This window comes from Gavia stellata, chromosome 13 (genome assembly GCF_030936135.1).
Source record: "Gavia stellata isolate bGavSte3 chromosome 13, bGavSte3.hap2, whole genome shotgun sequence".
Taxonomy (NCBI): Eukaryota; Metazoa; Chordata; class Aves; order Gaviiformes; family Gaviidae; genus Gavia; species Gavia stellata.
In genome coordinates, this window is record NC_082606.1 from 11,212,312 (window position 1) to 11,239,595 (window position 27,284).

At 39.2% G+C, this 27,284-nt stretch overlaps 1 protein-coding gene across 3 annotated transcripts; it reads right to left on the bottom strand.

Moving 5' to 3' along the window:
- Positions 1 to 397: 397 nt before the first annotated feature.
- Positions 398 to 26,646, bottom strand: LOC104251801 (tropomodulin-3). Of its 3 annotated transcripts, none has more exons than XR_009484265.1 (11): positions 26,626 to 26,646; positions 19,848 to 20,033; positions 18,245 to 18,401; positions 10,670 to 10,792; positions 9,963 to 10,052; positions 9,317 to 9,447; positions 8,014 to 8,121; positions 6,418 to 6,561; positions 5,928 to 6,072; positions 2,028 to 3,481; positions 398 to 688 (listed from the first exon to the last, which is right to left on the bottom strand). XR_009484265.1 is itself a non-coding variant. In XM_059823834.1 (10 exons), the coding sequence occupies exons 2-10, from the start codon at positions 19,971 to 19,973 to the stop codon at positions 3,450 to 3,452; spliced, it is 1,056 nt and encodes a 351-aa protein (XP_059679817.1). In that variant the 5' UTR covers positions 19,974 to 20,033; positions 26,626 to 26,646; the 3' UTR covers positions 398 to 3,449. The 3 variants fall into 3 exon arrangements, 1 of the variants encoding a protein (XP_059679817.1); XR_009484264.1 differs by lacking the exon at positions 398 to 688 and adding an exon at positions 4,657 to 4,798 and having other exon boundaries at positions 3,447 to 3,481; XM_059823834.1 differs by having other exon boundaries at positions 398 to 3,481.
- Between the last annotated feature and the right edge of the window lie 638 nt (positions 26,647 to 27,284).

A 27,284-nucleotide genomic window follows, 5' to 3' on the forward strand; every position in this document is an offset into this window, starting at 1 on the left:
TGGGAGACTCTCCCCCGCTGTGTCTAAGAAAGGGATCATACTTTGGCTTTACCGCTACACCTTCCCATTGCCAACTGTGGCTGAAGTAACGCTGCACAAAGCAGCCTAACATCCCACCCCATTTCTTCTGTACCTGCTTCCATGGATTGAACAGGCGTGACAATATGCTGTCACTCCTTTTGTGGGCTCGTACACATCTTCCTGGTGCCTGCTTTGTGAAAATCAAGTTCCACAAGAGTAGCCCTTTACTTCCAGAAGTGCCCTTTGCTCCCTCACTTGCCTACCAGAGGAAAAAAAAAAAAGTAATGGTTTGACATAAACACCTGGGTCAATGTTAAGCAAGTCAGTGTACTATTTAAAACAAAAACAAAAAAACCACACCACAAAAACGACAACAAAAGAATACAGTACTTTAATCATCCAAAACTTTTACTGGTTTACAATCTGACAGCATATAGTGCTGATACGCGAAAACACTCAATTCATGTTTCCTCAATGGAAATTTAAATTGAACACTTGCTCGTTTGTAGCTTACAAACAGTATTACTCAAGCTGTAGAGAGAATGAGGCTGTTTCTTTAAGACACAACAGTAAATAGCTAATTGCTTTGGAATATAGGCTATGTTTCCATGCTTAGCTTGGAACCAGCAGACTCAATGTATGTGGTCATTTGACTTCTGCATTAAGCCTGAAAAATAATTAAGAAGAAAAAAGTATCACCTCTTTTGGAAAGACCTTGTGTTTGTAGTAGCTTGTTATCAAAGTAATACCACTTTTGCACTCAAAAATAACAAAGTCATACACAAAAATCTCACTACGCTTGATAGCACTACATCAGTGTTCACTTTGCTTGTTGAGATTGTTTATGATTCTTGGCTACAGACTGAATTCCTTCATTTATTCCAAAAAGGATACACATCGTAGGCACAAAAGTGATTATTGTAACTGTTCCATGCACCATGCCAAATGTCTTGCAACAATTTGGAGGGCCAAACCCTTCTGGTTGAAAAGAACTAGCTTTCTATGCCCAGCCTGTCAGATATCTATCCTGAAAGTGCCAACAAGCAGTCAAATACTTAGTTTAGCTGCTGCCTACAGAGCTAAACCAATCATTAAGGTCCACTACTATCATCTGTGACAGGACACCTGAGAGTTGCAGCTTAAAGCCCCTGCATTTGATTGGAATATAAACCATTAAGCAGCTAAACTTGATTTAATAAAGTAAGGAAGGGATTTGGGCTATCATTTCCATAATCCAGCCTTTCATTTTTCTCCATCTTCAAGTAGGAGATAACGGCCTAATCTTGTTAGATAATGATAAAATAAATCATCATAGAATCACAATACGTGAACAGATTCCCAGGAACACGCAGCCCTTCAACAAATGAAGGAAGATATTACAGCCTGGTTTTTTGACATAAAATTATTATGGTGCCTAGCAAATAAAAAGTAAAGTACAGCTTTAGGCAACTCAGCACATGACATGCTTTGGCCATGTTTATACAGCACTGTCTGTAAAAAGACACTTAACTTGTGACTTTATGCATACTATGTAATAATGTAAATTTCAAAATCTAAAAGTTCTTGAAAACTTACAAAAGCCAAAACCAAAAGAAGCCCTTTTTGTTACTAGCCAGGTTACTTCTAGTTGTTTCAAAGTTATAGTATGTATAGTCTTTGGTTTTAACAGAAGTCATTCCGACTTGCTTTTCAGAGCACACATTTATTTGTAACTATAATAAAAGGCTGATTTTGAAACAGGAAAAAAAAAAATGTTCTCCACAAGTATAAACCAGTTATATACATCTTCACTGAAGGCACTATAAGTTTAAAATTCTCTGTACAGTTGCAGTGAAATTCAAAGTCACCTCCAGAACAAAGTCTGTCTTTAAAGATCCAAAACAAGATTTGCAGCAAATTACAACATGGGAACAGTGTCAGAGAGTTGCTCTGTTAAGTTTTTATAGTATATAGAACCTGATGCAAAAATATCAGTCCAATATGTCTTCTATGCATAAAATGCTCACCATATTATGATCCTTTGATGAAAAGAGTTGTCAGTTGGCTTCTCTGTTGCTATAAATATAGCCGAGCAGTCCTTTAGAACATTTTTGAGAGTTTATGACCTCATGACAACATGGAGCAAACTAGTACAGTACAGTCCAAACAGACCTACACCAAAAAGCCTCTAGATTTTCATATTATTTCAGAGAAGTCTACTGTGATTATGTACAGAAGTTGAAGTGATTCTTGTCACCTTATTAGTTTGCTTAGATATAGAACTTTAAATACTTTAATAATTACTACACCATACAGATTTGACACTGCATATTGGTTAATTTCTGCTTGTCTTATGTAGTGTTTCAACATCGATACATAAGTAGAATAGAAAAATCCTTTCTTAGAAGTGTTACTTCACTGCTTTATTAAAAAATGATAGATTTACATGAAGTACTAATAGCTTAATGCAACAGCTTGAAAAAAAAGGATTTTTTCTGTTTGCCAGCAAATTAAGGACAGTGGTTTTACAGTTAAGGCTGCTTCGCCTGTACAGAATTATGCAGAATTTAACAAATGCATGTCCACTACTTCTAGAGAAAGATACTTATGAATGTAGATAAGGATTTTTAAATGAAGAATATAAACTAAATAATGCTGATGAACACATGAAATCAGTCTTAAAACATATCCAGTTTAGATACAGAGCAAGATACAGTTATGGGACATTTTGAAAAAGACTTTAAGGATTTAGATGTAATAGAAAAACTGTCATTTTGCAAGGCTTCCACTTTTTTATTAGTCCCTCAAATCTCTTGGGAGAAGTTCTTAGCCAATTTATTTTTGTTTGGTTTACAGGGATGTCTTTAAACTTAATCACAGTATGAAGAACGAATCAAAAGTAAAAAATAATTACAAATAAGATAGCTGCGAAAACTTTCTCTTCAGTGCATATGAACAAGGCTGAGCAGCTCTATACAATGAGTCCAACTGTTGTGTGAAGAATCCCTTATCACTAATGCATTGTTTTCAAGAATATACACACCCCTCCATGTAAATAAGCAACCCCAGATTTTCTAACAAATATTTCAGTTGGGTCATTATCTGCCCAATGATTTTGAATGTCCCATTCTTTGACTACAGACAATTATACCATTGATTGGCAATTACATTTTTAGTAGAAAGCACAGCCGAAGTCTTGAAATACAAAAAAGTTCTTAAAAACAATCGAAAACTATGGTACAGAGACTGGTGCAGTTACTGTGTCTCAATCTGAAAAATGTGATGCATACCAGCAGATTATTAATATAGCTTTGCTTTAAAAGGAATGAGGTTTCCAGTCTTTTCCCTTCTAACCCAGGTAAATGTAGTCCAAGATTGCCAAAGCCCACGGTAATGAGCGTGCCTTGACGACCCTTGAAATCTCCACATGGTTTTGACAACAAGATCTACTAGTTGTCTCCTTCAACCCTTCTCTTACGAACTGTGACAAAAAAGAAAAAAAAAAGTTTTACTATTTTATCATTGTAACTAATTTTCATATTTCTACAAAATCAACAGTTAATTAACAGTTACTCTGCCGCATAAAGTTTCACACAGTACAACTTAAGGTAATTAAGACTTAGTATTATCCATGATTTTAAGCTTATGCTTTAGCAGTGCTTATTGTGTTATTCATGAACAGCTTCAAATATTTGTGAGGGAAGACTTGCAGGAAACATTAATCATTCTATGTTAGGTAAGCAGATTTAGCCAGTGCTCTTTTTTTACAATGCAGTTTTCTAGTGGTGGAAAATTAAGTGCACATGGCTTCAAAAGAGTTTCACAGTATATCTAATACAATTTATACACTTTGCAAAAAAACGATGTTACATTCAATAGCCTAAAACATTCCATTTATTAATAAAAAAATATTCATTTATCAGAAAGTGCAAGAGCAACAAAACTTTGTGAATAAAATCACTAAAGCTTACATGCTGTTTAGACTTAAGAATATGCAAGATTGACTGAATGACTGGAGTTTTGCTCAATATTTGTAGTATGTTCAACTGGTATTTTCTTTTTCCCCTGTCAAACTGTGTTTTCCTTTTCTGTGCAGACACAGCAAATGAGGCTAAAGGTCTTAGAAATTATATAGGGCATCTCTACTTTGTTTAAAAAAGTGGAGCAAGCATGTCTATATAAGAAGGTGATTCTGTTCTCAAATCCACTAATGAGAAATTATCTAGTTTTACAGATATTTGCAATTTGAGTTGATCTTCTTTACCTTCAGATCAAAATAACAGAGGGAAAGCTATTTTGTTTCCCCTCCCTCTTCCTGTCTCAAGAAATGCTTTAGATACAGTCTAAAGACACAATCAGAATAGAATCACACTAGAATTTTACTCTTTACGAAGCCAATGTATTGCTTACATTGAGAGTAACCCATAGACTTATCTCCATTTGAATCCAAATTGTTTTCATCAGTGACAGAAGTTATGCATATCTGCTTTCATCAAATCGCAAGAACAGATGGAAGAGTTTCCAACCTTAGACTTCTCCAATCATGCAGTTGAAAGCAACACGTACACAGTTTCAGACAAAGAAAAGGGAAGTAGTACAACACAGTGTAAACAAGGGAGAAGGATGAGGTAGACTATTTTTTTAGAAGAAACGTACAAAGACAGAAATGAGAGACTTGGAACATCTCAGTTTTCAGTGCTCAATACCCAACTGGGTATTCAGAGTAACCTGTCTCTGTAGCTTCAAGGCTGGAGAGATGAAAAGGTATTTGCAGAAACATTTACTTGCATACTCCAGACTAAGAAAGCAAAGAAAAAAAGGCAAGATATCAACAGAAACATAGATTTCCAACAGTCAAACACTAAAATGAGAACAAGTGAAAAGAGAAACCTTAAAAAAAAAGTAGAGAGACACCTGAAGCGTTACGACGAAAAATAACTGATTTAGAATCTATTTTGAGAAAGTTATGCAGTGTCTGAGTGCCTTTCTTCTCTCTCTATGCTCTATTCTGTTACTCCCCCTCCATCTCTTTCAGAGCTATTTTCTTCCACTTTAAAATTTACTCAGAGGGGAAGCAGATCTTTAAACCAAGTTCCAATTTCCTATGTCATTCCTTCTAATTCCTGAACTAGTACTACTACTGAACTGCCTGACCCATTTTCACACTGATGAGATGTGTAGCCCTTACCACAAAGCATCTAAAGCCAAAAAATTTAATTAAATGGAGTTTTAAAATGTAATTCTATTTAAATAGATGGACCACATAGCTTCAAGTATTTGACATTATTATACAAGCGATTTCCATTCACGTGCTGTATTATTAACCAATTTTCTTTTATCCATTTAGTTAGGATTCTAACAGATAAGCTCCAACAAAACTTACTGCAGCAAATAAAGATGCCACTGCAACCACCTACCTTTAAGGGAGGCAGGAAAGGTACCTGTGCATGAACAGAACCATAAGGGAAGAGATGACCCAGTCCCAGCCTCTGCACAGGACAGTAGGTTCAGTTTCCTTGCTCAAGTAATCCAAATGAGACTGGGTGTACTGGCATTAAGGAAGGCATCCTGCACTATTAAATTCAGGTACTGCTTTTAAAGAAATGATGAATCTTATCTGAATAAAACTGATCAAAACTATTATTTTCCCTCCCTTTGCCACAACTCACGTGGAATTTGACTGTTCTTCTTTTAGACTATGCTAAAAACCCTCAACTCATAGACCTGAATGCTCTGCAACAAAATAAAAAGAGAACATCAAGCAGCAACAGAAGAGTAGGAGTAAAGCACAGGAGAAATCTGAAACTGATCTACTCGTATTTTGCTATCCTGGTTATGTCAACAGAAGAGCAGAAAAAACAGTCACCTTTAAAACCTGTGCCCCACACACATTCATTTAATAGTCACTCTTTACTGATGGGTCTTACCCAAATCATTATTTTTTGTGATAGCTGCAGCTGCCCTGGCTCGAGGTCCCTGTTGTGTGAAATGGTATCCAAATTTGAGGATCTTGGTGTTTTCTTCAAGCATCTTTGCAATTTCTACTTCTGCAACTGTGCCCAGCTGCTGCCTCTGTTAAAATAAAAGGTGCACAAAGACAACAGAGCTTATGTGTATTCACCCTAAAAGAGATCAGAATACTTTAATCATATTAGTCAGTAAACACTTAGCTTCATTAATCTAAAAGGCAGAAGGTCATAAAATATGTTTGTGCACTTTAAAGCACAAACAAGCACAGAAGTGACCAGGAATCAGCTTCAACTGGGTGCTTCTGAGAATCTTAAGGACAATCATTCACGGGGTTAAGATATTTAAAAGTAAAATATTTTGGAAGTTTATCACAAGCTGCATTCTAAAAATATTCAGTCAACTAGGATAGACTGATTTTAATTATGATATTACCACCACCTCACTTACCTGATTATCAATTTTGATCTCTGTCAATGTTTCATTGTCTTTCAGCGCGTCGACCAGTGCCAAAATTCCAGCTCCAGTGATGAAGTTTGATTCTATGTTTAAACTTCTTAATTTTGTGTTTACTCTCAGCATATCTGCAAGAGCCTTTGAATGCAAGAAAGCATCATTAAACTTTTGAATTTTGCTACAGTACATCATAGGACACAGTGATAACCATTTCCCCTAACTAGTTCAATACGAGCCACAAGTTCACAGATGCATGGTATAACTTTGCAAGTTTTCACTTATTTGAGACTGAAGTGAGTCTTCAAGCAGGCATTATCTACATTCCCTTTTTTAATAGTATTTAGTCAAGAAAAGGCCTGTCTTTCTCTTGTTACAAACTAAAAAGCTACACAGAATACAAATTGTCTGAAATTAGCATATTGGACCAATTCCATTTTGTAAGGCTTCACAGCATACAATGAGTAATGCAAGCTGCTAAGTAAAGGCCAAAGAAAGGGTGTTAGTCAACTGAAAGAAGCATTAGATATGGTTAATTTGTAAACAGGAGATCTGACTTTCAAAATGCTTGTGTCTACAGATTTGGTAGGAAGAGGTAAAATTCAAAGCTGTAAGCACATTACCAGCGTGTAGCTAAAAGCACTCTTATGGAAATGGCATATACCTGATCTTATTTCTGAGAAAATAAGAAAACAAGAATAGGTAACTGCTAAGGTTTACTGTCATAAAAATCATAAGATTTATTTTTTTTCTTTTTATCAAGTCATAATGCAAAAAAACCCAACAAAACCACACCCAAGAAAACAAGCCTTTATAGATTTTTGTTACAAATGTTTCAGTTCTACTGAAAAGGAACTTTTTAACTGACCCAAACCAAAGCTTTCAAACGTTCATTTGTTTATTTAATGGAGTCTTTCAAACCAGTTTTCTTTCTAATTTGAAATTAAAACAAATGCAAAGGATTGTCCTGGCAAAACAGTTACTGCTGTTTTCTTACCTCTTTATTTGCAAATAAATAAGGTACTGCTTTTGATTCAACATAGGACCAGACGATAAATAACTTAAGTTTCAATTGTGTCAAAGTAGATACCTTTACTAATATTATGCTTTATATACCAATGCTTTAAGCCAGTCTTTGGTAGCAGGGAGATCAGACGCACAGGTATTTTACAACTTTCTTCAACTAAAACTCTAGTTAGTTGAAAAAGATTATGAGCTTTTTCAGTCCTCACATGTGCTTCTTTTAATTTTGAATATACTATTGGCTTGTGGAATGAACATCAGGAACTAAACAATTAGGAAAGAAAAACAGGAAGGAGGCTAGCAAAATGAAAAATCAGAGGGAAGGGATTGGAGAAAAAAAAAGAATTCTCACTCATCTCATACATCTGATGCGTATCAGTCAACTAGTAATCATTTACCAACTTTGATTCAACAAAGCTTTGTTAAAGAAAACATACTTTACAGTGTAACGGAATTTAATAATTTTAATCCCTAAATATTTTAAACAGGATTCAATTCAATCCCTCACCATTGTTATTCCATCCTAACTTCTCTTGCACCCCACCAAAGCGCGTTAGCAAGGGTACTTACAACAGCAACAGGATCATTGCTTCGGGTGGCTGCAAGGCTAAAATTCTTCACATATGTGTTGGTTTCTAAGGCTTTTGCAAATTCTTTCAGCGTTGGAATTGGTATGTTCTTGAATTAAAAATAGCATTTCACTCTCTTGAGATACACAAGTTTATCCCCCCCCCCCCCAACTTCTTCCATTATCTTATTCCCTTTACAGCAAAACGTACTATAATATTAACTATCACTGGTATCCATCAGTCTCACAGTAAAGGCCTACATGTATAGCAAAGCTGTATGTAAGATGCAATGGCTATTAGAGTCACCAATTCTATAAAGCAAAGTCATCTTTACTACATTGATGCCATTGCCACAATAGAAGTGTTAAGAAATATTTAGCTGATTTGGAACTGTTGCTGAGCAAAATTTACATTAACCAAACATTCTGCTAACTATCAACATGAAATTAACCTCTCACAAATATAAAAAGATTTAGAGCTTTAGATTGGTGAAACCATTAGCATTTCATTTTCTGTGTTCTAATAAGAATAATTCCACGATTTGCCAATTTATAGTTCGATAATTTTTACAGTGTAGTAGCAACCAAGCCTAAAAGGAATAATTTTAGATAATTAATTAGGGTAGCAATTTCTCAGTTTATTATGCCAGAAATTTTGTTCTGTTATCTTTTTAGGCATTTATTTTGGCTAGTATTTCTCTATTGTACAATATTCTTAAGCCATGTATTTTATTTTCTTCCTTTATCAAGGGCAACAAATAGCCTAGGCTGCTAGCAAGGCTGCAGCTAGCAGCCCATGACTGCTGTCTGCACTGTAAGTCAGGAGTGTTATAGTTCTGTTTTCTTTCACGCAAACATACAAAAGTTTTAGTCATGTTTAAAAACACAACTGTTACACTTATGAGCAGAAGCTGCCCTAACTGCCAACAGCTCTTTTCTACAAGAATCAGAAGGATGTCAGGTAAAAATACTGCTTTGTTTGCAATAGCAGTATCTGATAGCACGTTGCTTCATCAAGGACCAAGGATTCAAAGCAGTAGTTAACTCCACAGTAGTGAACTGCTGGAACTGTCGCCAACTTGGCAGCAACAAAATCTAAGACTTTTTAAATACACATTTGGCAAAAGAAACCAAGATGGCTTATGGTTTAGCTCCAGGTTTCTGAGATTACACACACTGCAACATTTAGCAGAAAGGCTGCTGTACTTAAAATACGCCTATCATGTTCTCTTATAGAGTTTTGCTGCTAAAAGTGTCTTCTACTCAGAAAAAGCAGCATATTTACTGCAGACTTCAAGTAATTACCTTAATGTTATTTAGATTAACTTCAACAAGACGAGAATCATTATCTTTAATCCTTTGCAGTGTCTCCTCCACATTTGTGGGATTTGGCGGTTCATCAAAAACAGGCAACATTTTTTCACCTTTTACTATATCTGAAAAGTAAGGCATTTAATTGTAATCAAATAGGTTACATACATTCACTGTGAATAAATGATACACATTACTGTATTTAAAGATCATTTCATCAGTCCTTACATGTATCCCCCACCCAAAAAGCATACCATCCTCCCTGACCATATTTTCATAAAGTTCAATTCTTTTCCAAAGGTCCTCACAGCCTTTCTGCTTTTCTTGCACACAAGCTTTTTTCAGAAAGCATACAGGAGTTGAATTACAAACACAAACATGAAACATAAAAACCCAACACGCACAAATGCATGTTTATACCTACTTTCATCTCCCCAAAGTGACTTAACTGCAGAACAGATTTTAGTGTAGATTTATTTTAATTCCACTCTTGCCAGAACTCAATTAGCAATGTTATAGACATGCACATTTCCAACTCAAGACTGAATGGTCTATGAAGAATGCTAGAAAATAGTTAATGCTATAGTAACTGTATGCAGTACAAAGAACTCATTTATCTAGCACTTGCATACACACTTACTTGAGAAGCTGTCTTTGTCAACCCCATTACTGCTTCCTACTACATCACAGAACTGATTGTTTGTTATCAAGTTGGACATTCCCAGTATAGCTGTAAAAGGAAAACAAGAAAAAGCAAAAAAACAATTTTACCATTCCTGACTAATTCAGCTCAGATGCAGAGTTCCTTTAAATAATAACAACTGATGTTTGTAAAACACCCAGTTATCAGTACAATAAGCCATTCAATCTCTTACTAATTTAAACAAAAGTAGAAGAAAAAAAATTAATTAATTACAGACTTTCTAGTTTGCTTTCACATCTTAAAGATTTGACCTCACCAGGTTCAAGCATCAAAGTTAAAAATGCAGTTCAGTCACAAAATTCTTGACCGAAGCTTTCGGAATGCAGGCACATAGCAGCACATTCTTATATGCAAGAAAAAGCCGCAGTGTACACAACAAGAAACAGCCAGTTTGAGGAATGAACTCAAAGGTTTTGAGTTTGAAAATCAAGTATCTCTTGCAGGCCAAAATAATCTACCTTCCTATAAATTATCACAAATCAACACAGTTGATATGCTACAAGCAAACTGGTATATAACATGATCTAGTTTGTATCACAACTTCCTATAGTCACATTTCAGATAACAAACACACTACCACATTAATTACAAATCTTTCTTGTCTAAATACGCAACAGCCCATTCATACTTCAAAAAGAACTAACCTGCAAGGTCACCTAATTCTGTGTCTGTGGCACTGGTCAAGGCTTCCTCCAGTTCTGGATCAAGAGAGAATTTTTCTTCTGTATAAGACTGTACAGGCTTTTGCTTGGGGATAAATATTTTCCCTGGAGTAAAGAAAATGAAAAGTCTGATGTTACTTTGTATTATATAGCTACTTACCTTTAAACTTTTCTGTAATAAGGAATAAACTAAGGTTTACATTTAGTAAAACCTGAGAAGAGCACCAAGGACAACATAAAGGAATGAGGTTTCTTCTGTTTGTTCTTGAAAGTCAGAGATGAAGAAAGAGCATAAGCAGGAATGTAACTTTACTTATTCCAAATTTTCAGGAGTCTGTATCATGACTCCAATCTTATTTGTTTCTCCTAAGGATTAGAGAGTAAAATATAAGCCTCCATTACACATTTTAAACAGCCTAGAAAAAGTGCCTGTAAGGAAAATCTAGTATCGCTGAAGAACGATGACCGGTATCCTCTCAAGGGAGAAAGGGACCCAGGCAGAACTGTAATCTGAATGTGTCAGAGAAACAGAATATCAAAGAATCATCTGAAATCATGGACCTGAGTATTCACTGCAGTTTTACAGCATATATGATATTTCTGATCTCAGATGTAACTCTGTTTTGATGTAAAAAAAGAGATGCCGGACCTGCTTGAGAAAACCATGGTTTGTGAACAGCACTAAACAAGATAATAGATTTCTCTGCCAATGACAGTATTTTCTAAAATGATACTTAGAAAGGTTACAGAAGATTCAATGGGAAAAGGAGCAGTAGTAATATCACATTCTGCACCAACTTTTTATGGGTAATGAGAAAAGTTGTTTTTGAAGACATGGATTATAAATAGAGGTCTGTGTAGTTAGCATAACTCCTGCATTTATTTTCAGCTGAAAAGTTAGGGTAAGAAATGAGAATACGAGAAAACTATTCTAACAGTTATTCTGAAAACAGTTCAGATTTGAATGATTTAGAATTGGCCTTTCAGAACAAAGAAGTCTACCACTGGGTAAGAACCCAGGAGAGGTAAGGGGTGCTTAGGTTCAGGACAAATTAACGTGGTAAATAAAAGCTCCGGTACTGTATGAGAGAACAAAACTGATGCAATTTATAGAAGTAATTCACAACTAGAAAACTGTGAATCTAATCTTAACAGTTACTCAAAGGTTTTCAAATGCTCCAAGCTGCCTGAGCTATCAGCAGAGACAGCTGTGAAAAAGGGGTTCCAACTTCCTTTAGTTATTTCCCAGGGTACGAAGCAGTGTTGATAATCTTCCTACGAAGTCTCAGTGCTAATTCAGGAACCCACCCTCTTCCATATTCATAGCCAAAAAACATTTCCACACAAGAATCATACTAGCTTATCCCAATTACACGATGAAAACCCACCATGCACCAGAATCAGACCAGCTGGGCAGAAGCCAGAAGCCTAAGATTTTTTCCCCTCATACTGCATACAAGTGTATTTTGTTACATGTTTGGACTAAGACTAAGTTTAGCATTTTTAAATACCTCCCAGTGACAAGAAGCTTTATAGGGATGTTTTAGTTTTATTTCTGGGAAATTCCAACAAAGTGGGATTTTGGTTTCACCACTTGTGGGAAGCAATGCCTCAAGTCAGCTCCTGTGTCCTACAGCAGACACAGGCATAACAAAACCCATCCACTTTTTCTCGCTGTCCAAATCCCCATCCTAGATTACACTAGTTTGTGGTTCATTTTCTTTTTAAAGGAACTTAATGCATTACCACTAGCACAGACTACAAAGAAGTGTATCAGGTTTTTCTCTGACAACACAGTCTGATGACCAAGATCTGTTGCTAGCAACACACTATTTTCATTCCTGGGTTGCTATCTCTTTGGAAAGTTGTATAAATGGTCATTATCCATATTTAGAAGCAGAAAATAAATCTCCTTACATAACTGTACTGACTACAAACAGTAGCTGAAAGCAGATGACATGCATTACCACCCATACCTCAGGTTTGATGGACAGTGCAAAAGAAACCAAGTTTTGTGGTGATTCAGGATTAAAAGAAAACCTTCATAAATTGAAGGCTTAAGTAGTAAATGTGTAAGATTATTTTGATATAATTGATACTGTACATTTCTACCGCCATTTTATTTTACCAGCATCACCTACTGGGGAGAGAATAACTTTCAACTTTAATTGTAATTTTCAGAAGAGGTATGAGAATGATGAGGTTTTCATTAACCTATGAAACACTCTGAACAGCATAAACATGATCTAAAGCCTTTCATGAGCTATGTTTGCATGATTTTCCCTCAGTAATATAGACTAGTAAAAAAGGGAGGATTTCAGAGTACAAGGAAGGAGAAGAGAAGCGCAATTTGAGCGCCTGAGCCTTCATTGATGTTGTCCTATTTGCAGCATCAGTGCAGCAGGCAGCGAGCGGGAGAAGGAAACTGATCTCAATTAGAAGCAACTTTGTCAAAACGTGTTTCAACCTAGATCAGCCTCCTGGCTGGTTCATCACACAGTACTCACAAAAAAGAACTACTTCCCTATGTTACTTTAAGTAATTCTTACATTCATAGGTTAGGAACTTCTGGTTCTAAACATTTGCTTCCTGAGAGTAAGACTAAATTTATCCATACATGCCTGACTCTTAAGATTACCTAAAGAGAGAGAGAAGTGTATTTAGTTTTTATTAAAGCAAAAATGTTAAAAGCTGCTCCCCTCCAGAAATGTTCATTGCAGCCAACTGCAGTCACATGAACTGGGTCAGGAGCAGTTTTTGTTATAAAACAGGTCACACCCTTGTGTATATAACCTCTCATCGATTGGCTTCATCTCATCCTAGCCCAGAGTTCCGAGATTTACAATGCGCATATGAAAGCAGGTCCTTCCTACTCCCCACTTCTAGTAACAAACTTACTTCAAAAAGGGTAATACCCCTGTGTCTCTGGGGACAATGATCTAACTCAAGGCCTGCTGCCAAGACAGTTTGACAATTCCCTTCCCCCGTTACTAATGTAAGCTTCTTTAAAAAAAACCCAAAAAACAAAACAAAAACTACACATCTGTGCAGCCCATGAGATGAATAGCTTTCTCGGCCCTCAAGTGGAGCTTTTCCAAATAGCAGGGGTTTGATCACATGAAGGAACACGACATCCTCCTTTTCAGCCAACAAGGATACTGCAAAGATTAAGCAATACAACACAAAGAGGCAAATTTCAGAGATGTTTACATCATTTCTGTGATAATTATATATTCAGGTCTTCTATGCCTTTAGCTAACATGTTCAATGATGCACATCGCAGGATTAATTCATAGGCTTTCTTTGCTACAGAATGAACTTTCAGTTCCAAGTTCCACACAATCGCATTGCTCAAAAGGCAGAAACGTTGGATGACGTGTGTTGACGTGCCCTAGACGTTTCATACACAGACTCACAGTATCTAAGGTGGGACTGAAAATCTTGCAGAAATCAGGTCTGTTCAGCGTGGCCATGCACCACATATTGCGGGTACTATTCTCACATATCCTGCAGTCCTACCCCCATGCTAGTAGGAAGCAAGTGATTTGCAGATCAGAAGGAAGTCTAAAATCCACTTTGCAGTAGTCTGTTTGCAGAAAAGGAATCAAATGTCACCTGAGGACAACCAAATACAAGCTCATCTCATCAGTGACTTCATGAAGAAGAGCAAGCAACATCTGATATACTCTATATGTCTTATGTTCCTTAAAGCTTCATCAGTCCAGAAACTGATATAATCCACAATTCATCAATCACCAATTCTTACCATGTGATAGAATTAGGTTCATCAATTCACTTGTAAGCACAATTTAATACTATTTTTTTTTAATTCAACTTACAAGGGACTTCCTTCGAGTCTTACTGTAGAAACAGTACTGTTATTTGTTACCTGATTACAGAGCACATAGCAGTTAGTTAGAAAACTGTTTTACATTAAGGCTAGAGTAGCACATATTATTTTGTTCCAATAGTCTTGCATGGAGAATGTCAATTCAACAAGTTGTTTCCCCAAAGCTCCTACAGGAGATTAGCTTCATTATATAACATGTAACACACTTACTTTAAAGACCAGTGATTGAAAGGCAAACAGAGAACACAGAATCCCAAATCCTGCTGCCACAGAAGCAAATGGTGATTTAGAGCAGGACAGCACCAAAAGAGCTCTAGCCAGGTGACTACAGCTTCAGCCTAACAATATTTTCTGGGTGATAGAGCAGGAAAAAAACCCCAAAACCAAACCCAACATTAAAGCAAAAGTTACATGAAATGCAAATCTACTCAGAACAAACATACCCCAGCAGGACTGCAGAGGGAGAGCTAGAAGAGAAAGCTATGATTAGGAGAGTGGAAAGGCTAGAAATGCAAAGCTTAGTTTGCATAATATTTTGCTAATGCCTTGCACTACACAGCACAAAGTACATCACTGATGTTAGATATGTTGTTATCTCAGGTGTAATAATTCTCATCTTTTGCTGTTCCAAAAGAAAAGAGGAGCATTGGTCAGACTTGCTCAGATGTGTGGAACACACTTGAGGGCAACAGACTCCAGTGCTGAAGCCTTGCTTCACTGTTTAGATGAGAGATCCTTCTCCTTGCTGTATGCCTTGTAAAATCTTTATGACATACTTACATACACAGATTGAGACAAAGCCAGTTTTGTTGAAATTATTACCACATTGCTCTCATGAATCTCTTAAACAATGGCTTACTGTATGGTTCAACACTTAATTGGAACAGAATGTGACTTTAGTCATTGAATAGTGTTTAAAAACAAAGTATGTTTTTAAGGATGCGTTTAGAAACAGAATCAAGCACTGGGAAAATGCAATAGAATATAATTTAGGGGTTGTTAAGCTTCACATTTCTTTAGCACTGTTCATCTCACTACATCAGGACACTTTACGTTATTTCAGATCTTCCATATTTCATAGCACAGGGCAAGAAAAGGTTCCAAAGATTTGGAGAAATCACGTCATCTATCAGTGAAAACATTGTTTTAATAGCATGTTACCCAAAAATGAGGTACTTAAGACAACTGGAAGAGAGGATTTTGCTTTACACTGTAGTAGGGAAAGAAGGTTTGTTTTTTTAATATTAAAGAAAAGCGCATTAGGGTAAGAGCTCCCTTTAGATAAAAAACATCCTACATAAGTATTAAGTTTTGTTCCATTCCCTTTCCAAGTTTTAGATCTAGATAAAGACCAAGATTTCTTGATTTAAAAGATTAAGTTACATAGGTTTGCCATTTTTGTGCAAAATGGCTACAAACATAGCAGCAAATCAAAGCTGAACCATAACATTTTCATGAGAGGAAAAGGTTATCCCTCACCTACTACAAAATAACTTTAGCCTTCTTGCCTCCTCCTGCCCATTTAACAGAGCATGAATTTCCATACTGAACATTTGTTTCCATGTTTTTAGTTTTAATGAAAGTAAGCTACATTTCATTTTTCATATTATTTTCTCTTCTATGGTACCAAAATAAATGGTAGAAAAAGCTATTAAATAGCTACTCTTTTTTTTCTTTAAGATATACAGGAAATTTTACTAACTGGTATGACATATTGCAACATCCAGACAGACTGCTGTTTAGTAATACTTTATTACATAAAGGAAATGACATTTGATCTTTCTTAACCAAGATTTGTGTTACAGCTGGACCCTTCTGTTTTTCTACATGATTCTCACAGATTTTATCTACCCAAACAAATAGTATTTTGCCGTGTGCACATATACGTAAGCCGACTTTAAAGAACCACCTATCTGAATGAAGCGCTAGTACTCAGTAGAAAAAGAAGTACTAACTGGAACAAATCCTCCATGCCCAGTCTCACATCCTGAAGGAGCGGTGTACAAGCTAGCCGGCCTCCAAGGATTCCCTAAACCAGCTGTGAGCCCCGAGTATACTTGAACTCAATCACGTTAAACCATTAGGCCGTCTCCAACATATACTAGAAAATATGTCAAGCAAGAAGCAGAACAGGGGAGGAAGCAGCAGCACACTACACAGCCAAACATGGGATCAACAGATACTTGCCAGCAGCAGAGGTACCATAACATTGTACCACTGCTGTAGGTATCTTTGACTGCCTTTTACATTCAATACATTGCATTACCCTTAACTCTGTTACTCTTACAGGTTCAGTTAGCAAACTCCCATTCTCCTTCCAGCAAAGGAGTGTCACAGTTATCATCTCTCAACAAAAGTGGTATTAAACTATACAAATAAGGCAAAACACAGTGTATTAAGGAAGTAGCACATCACATACAGTGCAGCACATTCTAAAGTCACAATCTCTCTGTTACTTCAAGGAAAAGAAAGAGAGAGACCAACATTGTGAAGTAACAGCTATCTAGTACAGGCAGAGAAAATGCAAATAGCCCCAACAAAATTTTCACCGAATATACACCATGATCACGATCATATATACAAACTCAGTAGATGAATGAAGACTCAAGTCTGAAATAAGCAATGATTTACACCAGAGAATTAAGTAGAATTAAAGGGTTTCAAACCCTTAAGAAAAGAGGAGCCTGTTCATCTTGGGCAGTTGGAATACAACTTATCAAACAATTTACTGAAGTCTTACTGCAGCAGATCTGCCCTACTGCTAGGGAAGGTTCAGACAAGCTAGGATTCACAAGCAGTACACAAACATTGTGGCGACAGCTGAAAGCCTCCTCCTACGCATATGTGCCCAGCACAGGACTGGGAGTTTCTGTCCCTACCAACAGTGCTTAGCAAGACACAACAAATTTGGAAACTCTTGTTTTGTGGGAAAAAAATAAATAAATCTATTCTTACAATATTTAAGATGAACATTCTTTTTTAATTTTCTCCTGAAACGGAAAATGCTTCACATCAAGTCAATGAGAAGACTAGATCCGAAACAAAGATTTAAAACCCCAGGCTTTAATAATGTGTCCACTCATTGGGTCAATGTTTCCATAGTTTTTAGACCACAAACCCACTGCCAGATTTGAAAGCTTCTTGCGATGTTAACTATGTAATTAGTTAATAATAACTATGCAATCTTATTAAACCTCTCAGTAAGGACACTAGAAAGACAACATGATTGCATACACCACTTGCCTGGCCTTATCAGCCTACAATGTCTTTGAACATTATTGAGTATCTACCATGACATCATTCTACTGCTGTTTTAAATTCAACATAGTATTACAAATGTTTCTGTCTGTACTCAGCACCACAGGGCATAAGCCACAGGCACAACGACAGCATTTGTTATTATTAACACAAATCAGGGGTAGCTCTTATTTTGAGGATAACGCCCCCATCAGAACTTTGCAATCTTTGATAAAATCTTTGAGTCTTATTTCCTTCCTGTGCTACATGCAAACAGCACAGCAGCCCCAGCGTCACTAAATGCTTGAACAGGAAGCATCCCGCCTCTGCACAGTAGCACTCATTTGGAAACAACGCCAGTTAAAAAGCATTAGGGCTGCCACTGCTTCAATAAACTTTGGTTCACAGTAGTTCTGGCTAGTCCACTTCAGAGATTTCACAACCACCTACACCGGAAAGGGTGGTGTTACCTTTCTTTTCTCTTGTAAAAGGCACATAGTCTTCCCTGTCTTTGTGCTCAAGAGCCTGCTTCTCCAAATATGCAAGGAGTCGCTCCCTGTCGAAGGGACCTGAAGCCTTTTTAGCAGTCTGGTCTTTCTGTCGGAAGCCTGCAGGCAGAAGCGCGTTCTGCAAAACAAAATGGAGCAAACAAGTACAGCTTAGAAAGTCTGAGCGAACACCTGTTTAGTTTCATTTCCCTCTTCCTTGTCCCTCTCCCCAAGGTTCAAACCCAATACATCATCCTTTTTAGGCAATCTTTGATCCCTTGCCAACTTCCTTTCTTTTGGGGCAGGGGAGGACGCAAGGTAATCTATTATTTAGATACCAAGAATGTAATTAAAACTAGAGCACACTGCACTCTGAATAGGACTGGAGCAATACTTTAAGTACAATAGCTCCCAGCACTAGACTTGCTAGTTACTTTGTATTTCTCGTCTAGAATGAACACTGTTTAAATGAGTAGTAGTAAATAAAACTCAGCTATTTACGGTTTAGACATTCAGCAAGACGACTGCTTCCTCCATCACTTATATCCATGTGCTTCTAAGTCTTTAAGACAACTGCCTATACTATTGTTCAGCATTTAACACAGAGCGTTTCTACTTTTGACCTTACTCAAGGTGGGGTGTTTTTCACTACCATCAAGATATTTCAGCTAAAGAAAAAAAAAAAAAAAAAACAGAAAAAATGGGGGATATTAGTATGGAAAGAACAGAATGTATAGAAATTTAGACTGTCATAAAAGACAACCAATCACTTTTTCCAGTTCTCATCTGTTAAAATGTCTATAAAGCCAAAGCCAATTAAAATATCAAGAACATCTTGCAGTGCAACAAAATAGGTAATTATAATATTTTTAAGTGATCCCTGAACATCAAGCTTAAACTTAATCCTGGTCCTATTACAGCAAGAAAAGAGAATCAGGAGGTGAAAACACAAGTCTTGGACTCTGACATTAGCTGCAGTATCAGTAGAGGACATAACTCAGCTCTTTATAACAGAAAGCTAAAATATTCCTTATTCAATACCCCATGCTAACATAATCATTCAGGAGCTGAGTAATTATTTGCCTCCTCTTTGCAAAGTCAGCACAAGGACAGGAATAGATACAGGCTACCAGATACAGGACCAGGAATCTTTAGAAGAGGTTAGCACACTCCCTCTTCCATCAAATTCCAACGGTAGAAGCAACAAAATAAAAATGCATGCAAAAGGGCTGTTTACCAGACAACACTGGAAACAGGAAAGTTAAGCAGGCCTTTCTAAATAAACTTTCTTTTCAAGAACATGTGTAAAAGCAATTTTTTTATTTATAAATAAATCCCAGAAAGCTCCTCCTGACAATCTCATCTTCCATTTTCCTCTCCTGCAGTTGCATTCACATTGCAAACAGGAAATAAACAGTGGAAACATTGTATACACATACATATCTGTAAATAAGATCCTTAGCAGACTAGGAAAAAACTCTGTCCATGAGTATATTGTTTAAGTAAAAAAAAAAAAAAAAGTCTCATTTATTTCAGACTAGTTTCTGAACAAATGAAAAAAAAACTTCTCTTGGCTAATACCTACCTCAGGGTCAAGATCATCCAAAACAGTTTCCAGTTGTTTCAGTTCTTCTTCCGAAAGTTTGCCAAGAATTTCGTCCTCATCGAGATCTTTGTACTTGTCCAAGTCCTTTCGAAATGGGAGTGTCATGACTTGGGCAGTAGCAAGTTGCTCAAACACTTCAAACCCAAGTCTTATTCTTAACCAGATCTATTTAAAAAAGTTTTAAAAAGAATTAACCATAGTTAAGGTAAATATCCCAATGACAAAGCATCTTCAACCTCCAAATACATCTCTGAAGGAAAACGTTTTCATCCAGTATTCATAGCTATTTGTTATTCTATAACAGAAAAAGAGTGCTTGGAAGCTGTCTACACCTTGCTTCTTCACTGACAAGAATCCCGTCCTGCTATGCCCTTTTCCATCAATAACTAAGCTACGTATACTTTCAGATGAATGCCAGTACCCAGTTTTCTCAATAACAGCTCCAAGTCCATAATGCCTACAGAGCAGCTCAGGCTGCGGGGTAGGAGGGAGGAGATACCAACTATACCTAGTATTCATGAGTCCAGCCTAATGCCATCAGTTTTTACAGATACTGCAGTCAAAAGAAGAGCTAAGATGCTTTACATTTATTGTTGCTGCTGCTGTTTGAGGGCAGTAAAGGAGAACTTCACTACAAACAAGCTAATTGCTTGTTACTGACTCATATCCCTGCGTATTACCTACAGAGGGAACAAAGGAAGTTTGCCTCTGAATTAATTATAGCACTACCATTGAAGTAACATTCTGTTCCGTCTGAGGAAAATTAAAATGCCTTGATGAAAAGCGTAGGGAATACAGCTCCTAAGTAGCAGCACTCCAGTCAATCCTACTGCCAAAAAAAAAAAATCTAAAATACAGAACAGACTGGATAACTGCTCACTAAATATTATACTTAGAGGAAATTGGGGTCATTCAAAAGATGTACAGTCTATATAGTACTTCTCAGGGACAAGGAGAGCACAGGGTACCTTTTTCCCAACAGTCACAATTTTTGAGCATTTGGCTTGGAAAAAACAAACAGTTAATCACGACAGTGTTCAAGCAAAGTTGGTTTCTCTCATTTTTCTGCAAGAAGTTCGGGGATTCTCCTTTTGTTCAGCCAAATTCTTGCTTCAATTTTAGCACACACACCAAAAAGGTAATTTGAATGACTCTCTGTAAGTGAGCAAGAGCATCCATAATGTATTCGAGGAGCAAAAGCTAGATCTATACATTCAGGCTTATTAGCCTCCCTAACCCCTTTCTCAGTTCTATAGAAATACTCCACACAGAGATCAGACATAGAGCAAACGTTATTTGTTCTCTAATAGCCCACATTGCAGTTCAGATGCTCACGCCACATATACTAACTGCATTACTTCAAACCTGCACCTACACTGTACTTCAAAACCAGATCAATTTAAAGTTATTGCCTCTTAAGTAAAAGAAAAAGAAGGACTGTATATACATACTATAGCATGGAATCCTGTTTACAGGATTCCTTCACCTCAGTTTACATCAAGAAAGGTCTTCCTGGCTGTCACAGTTACATACGGTGATATTTTAATTCAGAGACACTGAACAGACATGAGCACATAATGGTTCATCCATGTCATTCAGTCAAGTTTACCTGTAAAGTAAATCTGGTTTTAACAATTGTCTTTGCAAGAACGGTAAATTTTCAGTTCCTACCAACATCTACACCTGAATGAGGAATATATTTACAGCTATTTTCAAGATGTCTGCTTTTAAAACAATATATTACTGACATAAACACTAGAGCTTACTTGTAAACCACAGTTGACATCAATAGGACATAATTCCAAAGCTGAACTACCAACTTAGGTAAAGTTTTCTTGAACATAACAAAAACCAGGAGGAATTCTCAATTTCATGGTAAATTATGTCAAAAGAACAGTGTATAGCATCCTCTGAACTAAAATCAATCATGTTGGAAGAGCCTGGTCCTTTTGCAAGAGGCCACAGAGCTGAGAACATCAGAGTTTAACGCCTGCAGAAAATGCAGACGGTAGCACACCTATGGTTTTCAAAGCCATGTTCCAAAAGTAATGGAGTGTCTCTACGGTCTAGCGTGCCACCTCCTACAGTTTTCATAGCCCCGGAGTATTTGTTTCTCCAGGTGCATAACAGCTGAAGGACAATTAGCTGATAGCTGCAGCAGATGCCACACAATCTGCATGCAAACTTGTCATTCCTAGAGCCATAATGTTTTGCCCTTCTTTACAGTTTAAGCCATTACACACTATCATAAAAGAAAAACATTTCCTGCAGCTGATTACACAGCATTGTTTGTGACCAGGCCGCACCATCTGAATCCTACATCAACACACTGCTATTTACCACAGTTCTGCATGTCCATTTGCATTCAAATATTAAAAGGTGTAGTTTTAACGGGTAATTATAAGGAGCAGAATAGTTAGCATACTGCAGAATAATGCTCCCCTTACTCTGACAGACTAGCACTGCATAACCATACATTGCGTTCATGTAGGCTGTATTTCCTCTCCATGACTTGCTGTAAAATGCTGTCACCCAGAATGAATTACCTTTTATTTACTGCATTGGTATGTTTTACATTGGAAAACTACTCATCCTTTATAATACGTTAATTAATGTTCAGGTCACAGCCCTTAGTCTCACTTGTTTTTATAATGTGATCAAAGTAGCCATTTCAAACCCTGAGCTACAGTGTTCACACACACACAAAAGTGAAAAATAAAGCAGCAGAGCAAAAAAACCCACTATTTCTGTAACTGAGTCTTCACTTCAGCAGGAAGACAATTACATGTTGCCTGGCAAATTTAAACTTAAAGAGTTTTGGACACATTTTCTAGTACCTATCAAAAGTATTCTTTAAAATATGAAAGCACACTTAACATGGACACCTTTAAAAAGCTATGATGGTAGCACTGATTAGCATGTCTGTACTACACAGAGATTGCTTGGTAACGACTTTCAGAAACATTCCCTACCACAGCATAGATGACACTCATATATAATGTGCTAAAAATCAGGTTTTAAAACATGGTGTCAGGAATTCTCATGGCCTAAAATGGGCATAAAGGCCAGCTGAAGCCCTAATCTAATCAAACAAGCCCCTTCACCTCCCATTAAAACACTTTCGGTACTCTATTTGCTTTCCATCACTCACTGTAGCAGTGCAGCATAGAGCAAGATACATGTGTAACAAATTACAAGTTTTTTTAGAAGGACCAGTTATTTAGACTGTGAATATTTGTGGCACATCTTACTGCAAAATCACAGGCAAAACTGTAACCATCAATTTTGGCTTTGCAAATACTTTGTGCTATTTTGATGAGTGGAACTAGTTTTCTTCTAAGTATCCTTCTTAGCTTTTCCATGAAAACATTACATACGTTAAAAGTCAAAAGGACTAGTAGTCTTTTTTCAGATATATAACTATAAGGTGAACTAAGTTCTTCACTCTAGCAGCTTCATAGTTGCATAAGAAACATTTGGGGAAATGGAAACAGAGCCATCACTTCCAATCAATCAAATTTCAATTCTCTGCTTATTAAGCAGAAGAGAAGTTGAAAAATCAGAAATTAAGATATTCTGCTGGACATCACAAAGACGAAAGTCTTGCCATTATTCCTTCACCTCAGAAATCAATGAACAACTAAAGAAATTAGAAGATAGCAGTAACTTTACTTCAGGCAATTTTATAATTACCAGAATCATCCTATGAAAGACTGTCAAGCAACTTTCACACACTTCTTAACTACAAGTTAAAATATTTCTGTTTTCTCCTATCTGAAAGTGTATTTTTAAAAACCAAAAGATTCTAAAAATAGCTAGCTTCCAATTTTCTTTCAAAAATTCACCCCCCAGAAATTTCTATTATACTTAAGAACACAATTTCTTGGAACCCTAACAGGAATTAACTCTTTAGAAATATCTTGCCCACAGGAAACTACAGTTTTGTTAAAATCCACTGTAAATGGTTTCCGTAACTTGGATTTTAAAATAGAAGTGACATCATGAAAAACAAACCAAGCCGGTTTTGGCTAGCACATTCACAGAGTTCACTTTAATCTCACTTGTTCCTTCAGAGCCTCCTTTCACCCAGCCTCTGGGTGAACCCGACCCGGAGCAGGGAGGTCCGCAGGGCTGTCAGCATTCCTGCACCAGTCAGGGCCCCAGACCATCCCAGCTACTTGGAGGAGCCTAATCTGAGCATTTCCCCAGGGAACTCCTACGATGGCAACAATTTTATTTTCCAGTGTGTGAGATTATACAGAGCTGTTTATGAAGAACGTGCTGCACTTGAAAGAGCTGTTTACCAAAGCTAGGAGAAAAATGAGTAAATATAAATATTATCATAATCCCAGCAGGTTCCTTAGGATGTTTTTGTAATAGCTTACAATAACTCTGCTGAACAGCCCAATGCTGCTTTTCTTAGCAGAAAGCTCTCAAAAACCCACCTGAGCCTTCCTAATCTCCAGCCTGAGGTAGGGTACATGAACCAGGTTCTCCTGCCCAGGGAACCAGCAGGCACTCCCCAGCCCCAGGCTGTACGGAGCCAGCAGGTGGCAGCTCATCTTTGCCTGTGCTTTCTGTCAGGGTAAGCTGTGTTTTCCAGGCAGTAAGGAATAGCTATTCTGGGCTACTTTCCTACACAAGCAAGCCCGAGGCTTCATTCTGTTCAAAGAAACAATTCACTAAGTTTTATACTCGGCAAACTGAGCTTCCCCAACTTCACATTTGTCCATACAGTGGACAGTGTCCAAGGAGTGGAGGGGGACAAACAGCTACTGCAGAGTAACTACACAGACCATGATGAAGGAAATCAGAACACACCTGTATTTCCAGTTCCTGTCTGCTCCTCCTCTGTATCAGAGGGCACCTGGAACCAGACAAAGCCCACTTTGCTCTTTTATATGTCCTGTATACAACTACACAGAACTAGGACACAGCTATCTTGCAGGCAGGGTGCTCTGACTGATGGCTAAGCTGCCGAGTTGGCCTTGTCCCATAAAAACTTACTCCTGTGCACCTGTTCTTGAAAACCAGTCACCCATGCTGCAGGGCTGTATGGACATAGCCATCCAGGCCAGGCAATAGCAGAGGCAACAGAGCCAGGAGCCCCGAAGCATGCATTTGGCAGGCTGCACAGGGCACGGAAGCGTCAGCCTCGGCAGCGCGGGAGGTGGCATTTCAGTACATCCATCTTCACGACACTTCCAGGCGTGCTCATCAAACTAGCTCCAGGGCAGCTGTTATGATCACAAAGAAATACAAAACTGGGATAAGCTAAAAATCCCAGTTACCGCAGGTACTGCCCGCCCTGAGAAATTCCTCTGGCAGAAATCGCTGCTCCAGCTGTCCATTCCCTCTCCCAATGCACAGGGCAGCACCACTGTGTTGGGAGTTACTAGCTGGCCAGGAGGAGGGATGTTTTGGTATCATTTTTGTTCAGACAATACCTGGATTTTCTTCAATAGAGATGTACTGCCGATGGACATTGATACGCAGTATCTCCTCCTGGAGGAATTGCCTACAGGCATTTCAGTCAAAAAGAAACATCAGATGCAAGCTATCTGAACATTTACAGAAACATTCAGATGCTGGTATCCACTACAAAAAAAGTGGCGAAACTTACAAGCCTAGAACAGCACAGCAGAAGAAATTCACTTTATCCCCATGATGTTAGTTAGGGAAAACTTCCAAGTACTAGCCAATTTCAGGTTCTCCCTTACATCACAGGCTGTCTTTCAAGCAAAACTTTAGTCTTGAGGATATATTCAATATATTATAGCAAATTTAAAGCACAGAGCAACATCTCTAGAACAGCACTTATGTTCAAAACAACTTACGCCTACCCGCAAAGAAACAGGCTGATAGCGTTCAGAGGCTTATACCCGAGAGCTTATGTGCAAAATTCTCAGGAAACACGGAAAACGGGGTGTGCAGACGCGCACGGGAGCCTCCTGGGCCTCGGCCGCTCCCGGTGCACGGACAGGCTGCTCGGGCCCGCTCCCTGCCCGGGCACAGCCTCACCGGGCGCCCCCGGCAGCGGAGGCCTGTTGTCAAGCGCTGCAGAGCACAAACCCTCCGCCAGCCACGGGTGCACCGGAAAAGCGTTCTTCCGTAATGAAGTGCCATTAACCTGCATGCTTTGTAAGTCGCAGAAAACATACATAGCAAGTCGGAAGAATTATGCTAACCAGATCTACAGGCGAAGTTTATAAAGTTACAGTTTTCGGGTTTCACAGAAAAGTTGGGTGCTGGCTAAAAAATGAACCAATACCCTCTACCTGAGCGCCCACCAGCAGACACCCCCCCGGCTCCTCTCAGCCCCTGAGCCCACAAAACCCCCCTCACTGCCAGCGGCAGGAAACCCCCACTGCTCCAGAGCCCGTTTCCCAATGCAAACACGAAAACCCCGCCCTGCACCCTTAGCTCCGCGCTAGCGAAGCCCTGACCTTCCCGCTCCGAAAAAACAACCGAGGCTTCGGGGGCCTCCCGCGGAGCCGCTGGGGTCCGGGACGGGCGGGCGCCGACCCAGCCCCTTCTTCCTCCTCCCGCCGCCGGCGCGGCCCCTCCCGCCGGGCTCCCGCTGCGCTGTGGCAGCGGGCGGAGGGCTGCGCCCGCCGCCGCCCACCGCCCCGTACCCTCCCCGGCACCCCCGCGAGGACTGCCCGGCACAGCCCGCGTGATCGCGGCCACGCTCGGCCCCGACCCCGGGCCCGGCCCCGACCCCAGCGCCCGGCTCCCGCGGCCGCTCCCCACTCACCCGGGCGGCGGCAGCGACCCAGCTCCCTCACCCGCGACCAGCAGCTCCGCGCCTGCGCGCCGCCCCCGAGCATGACGGGAGCTGTAGTCCGGCCTCCGGGCGCCGCGCCAGTGACCGCGCGCGCGGGGCGGCGCCGCTGCCGGGCGGTTGAGGCCCGGGCGGAGAGGCGGGCGGCCCGTCGCGCTGTGCCGCGTGGGGCGGCCCGGCTGCCGCCATCTCACAAAACACAGGGCGGCGGCGGGCCCTGAGGGACGCAAACGCTGCAGCGGAGGGGGCGAAGCGTGTCCCCAGGCCGCGCTGTGCACCTCTGCTGCCCGCCCGGCCGGCCTTGCTCCTCGGCCGCCCTGGCCGTGGGCAGCCTTCGTGGTGCGCGCCTCGAAGGCTCTCGGCCTCACAGCTCCTGCCCCTCAGTCCTCCCGAAACTGTATTTGGTTCAGGGAGAGCTGGCGTTCGCACGTTAACAGCGCGCCTCTCTGGAGCCACGGTGGATGTTGAACAGGGCAGGGAGGCCGGCAGGTTCCAGCTGGGGGACGTGTGAATGCAGTGAAAGAAGAGGATTTGCGCTTAGGCCGAGAGCCGTGTGTGCCCGGGCTGGCACAACGTGTGCTGCCACCGGGGTGGAAGTGGCCAGGCCCTGCTTGCCCTGCAGGGTGTCCCTG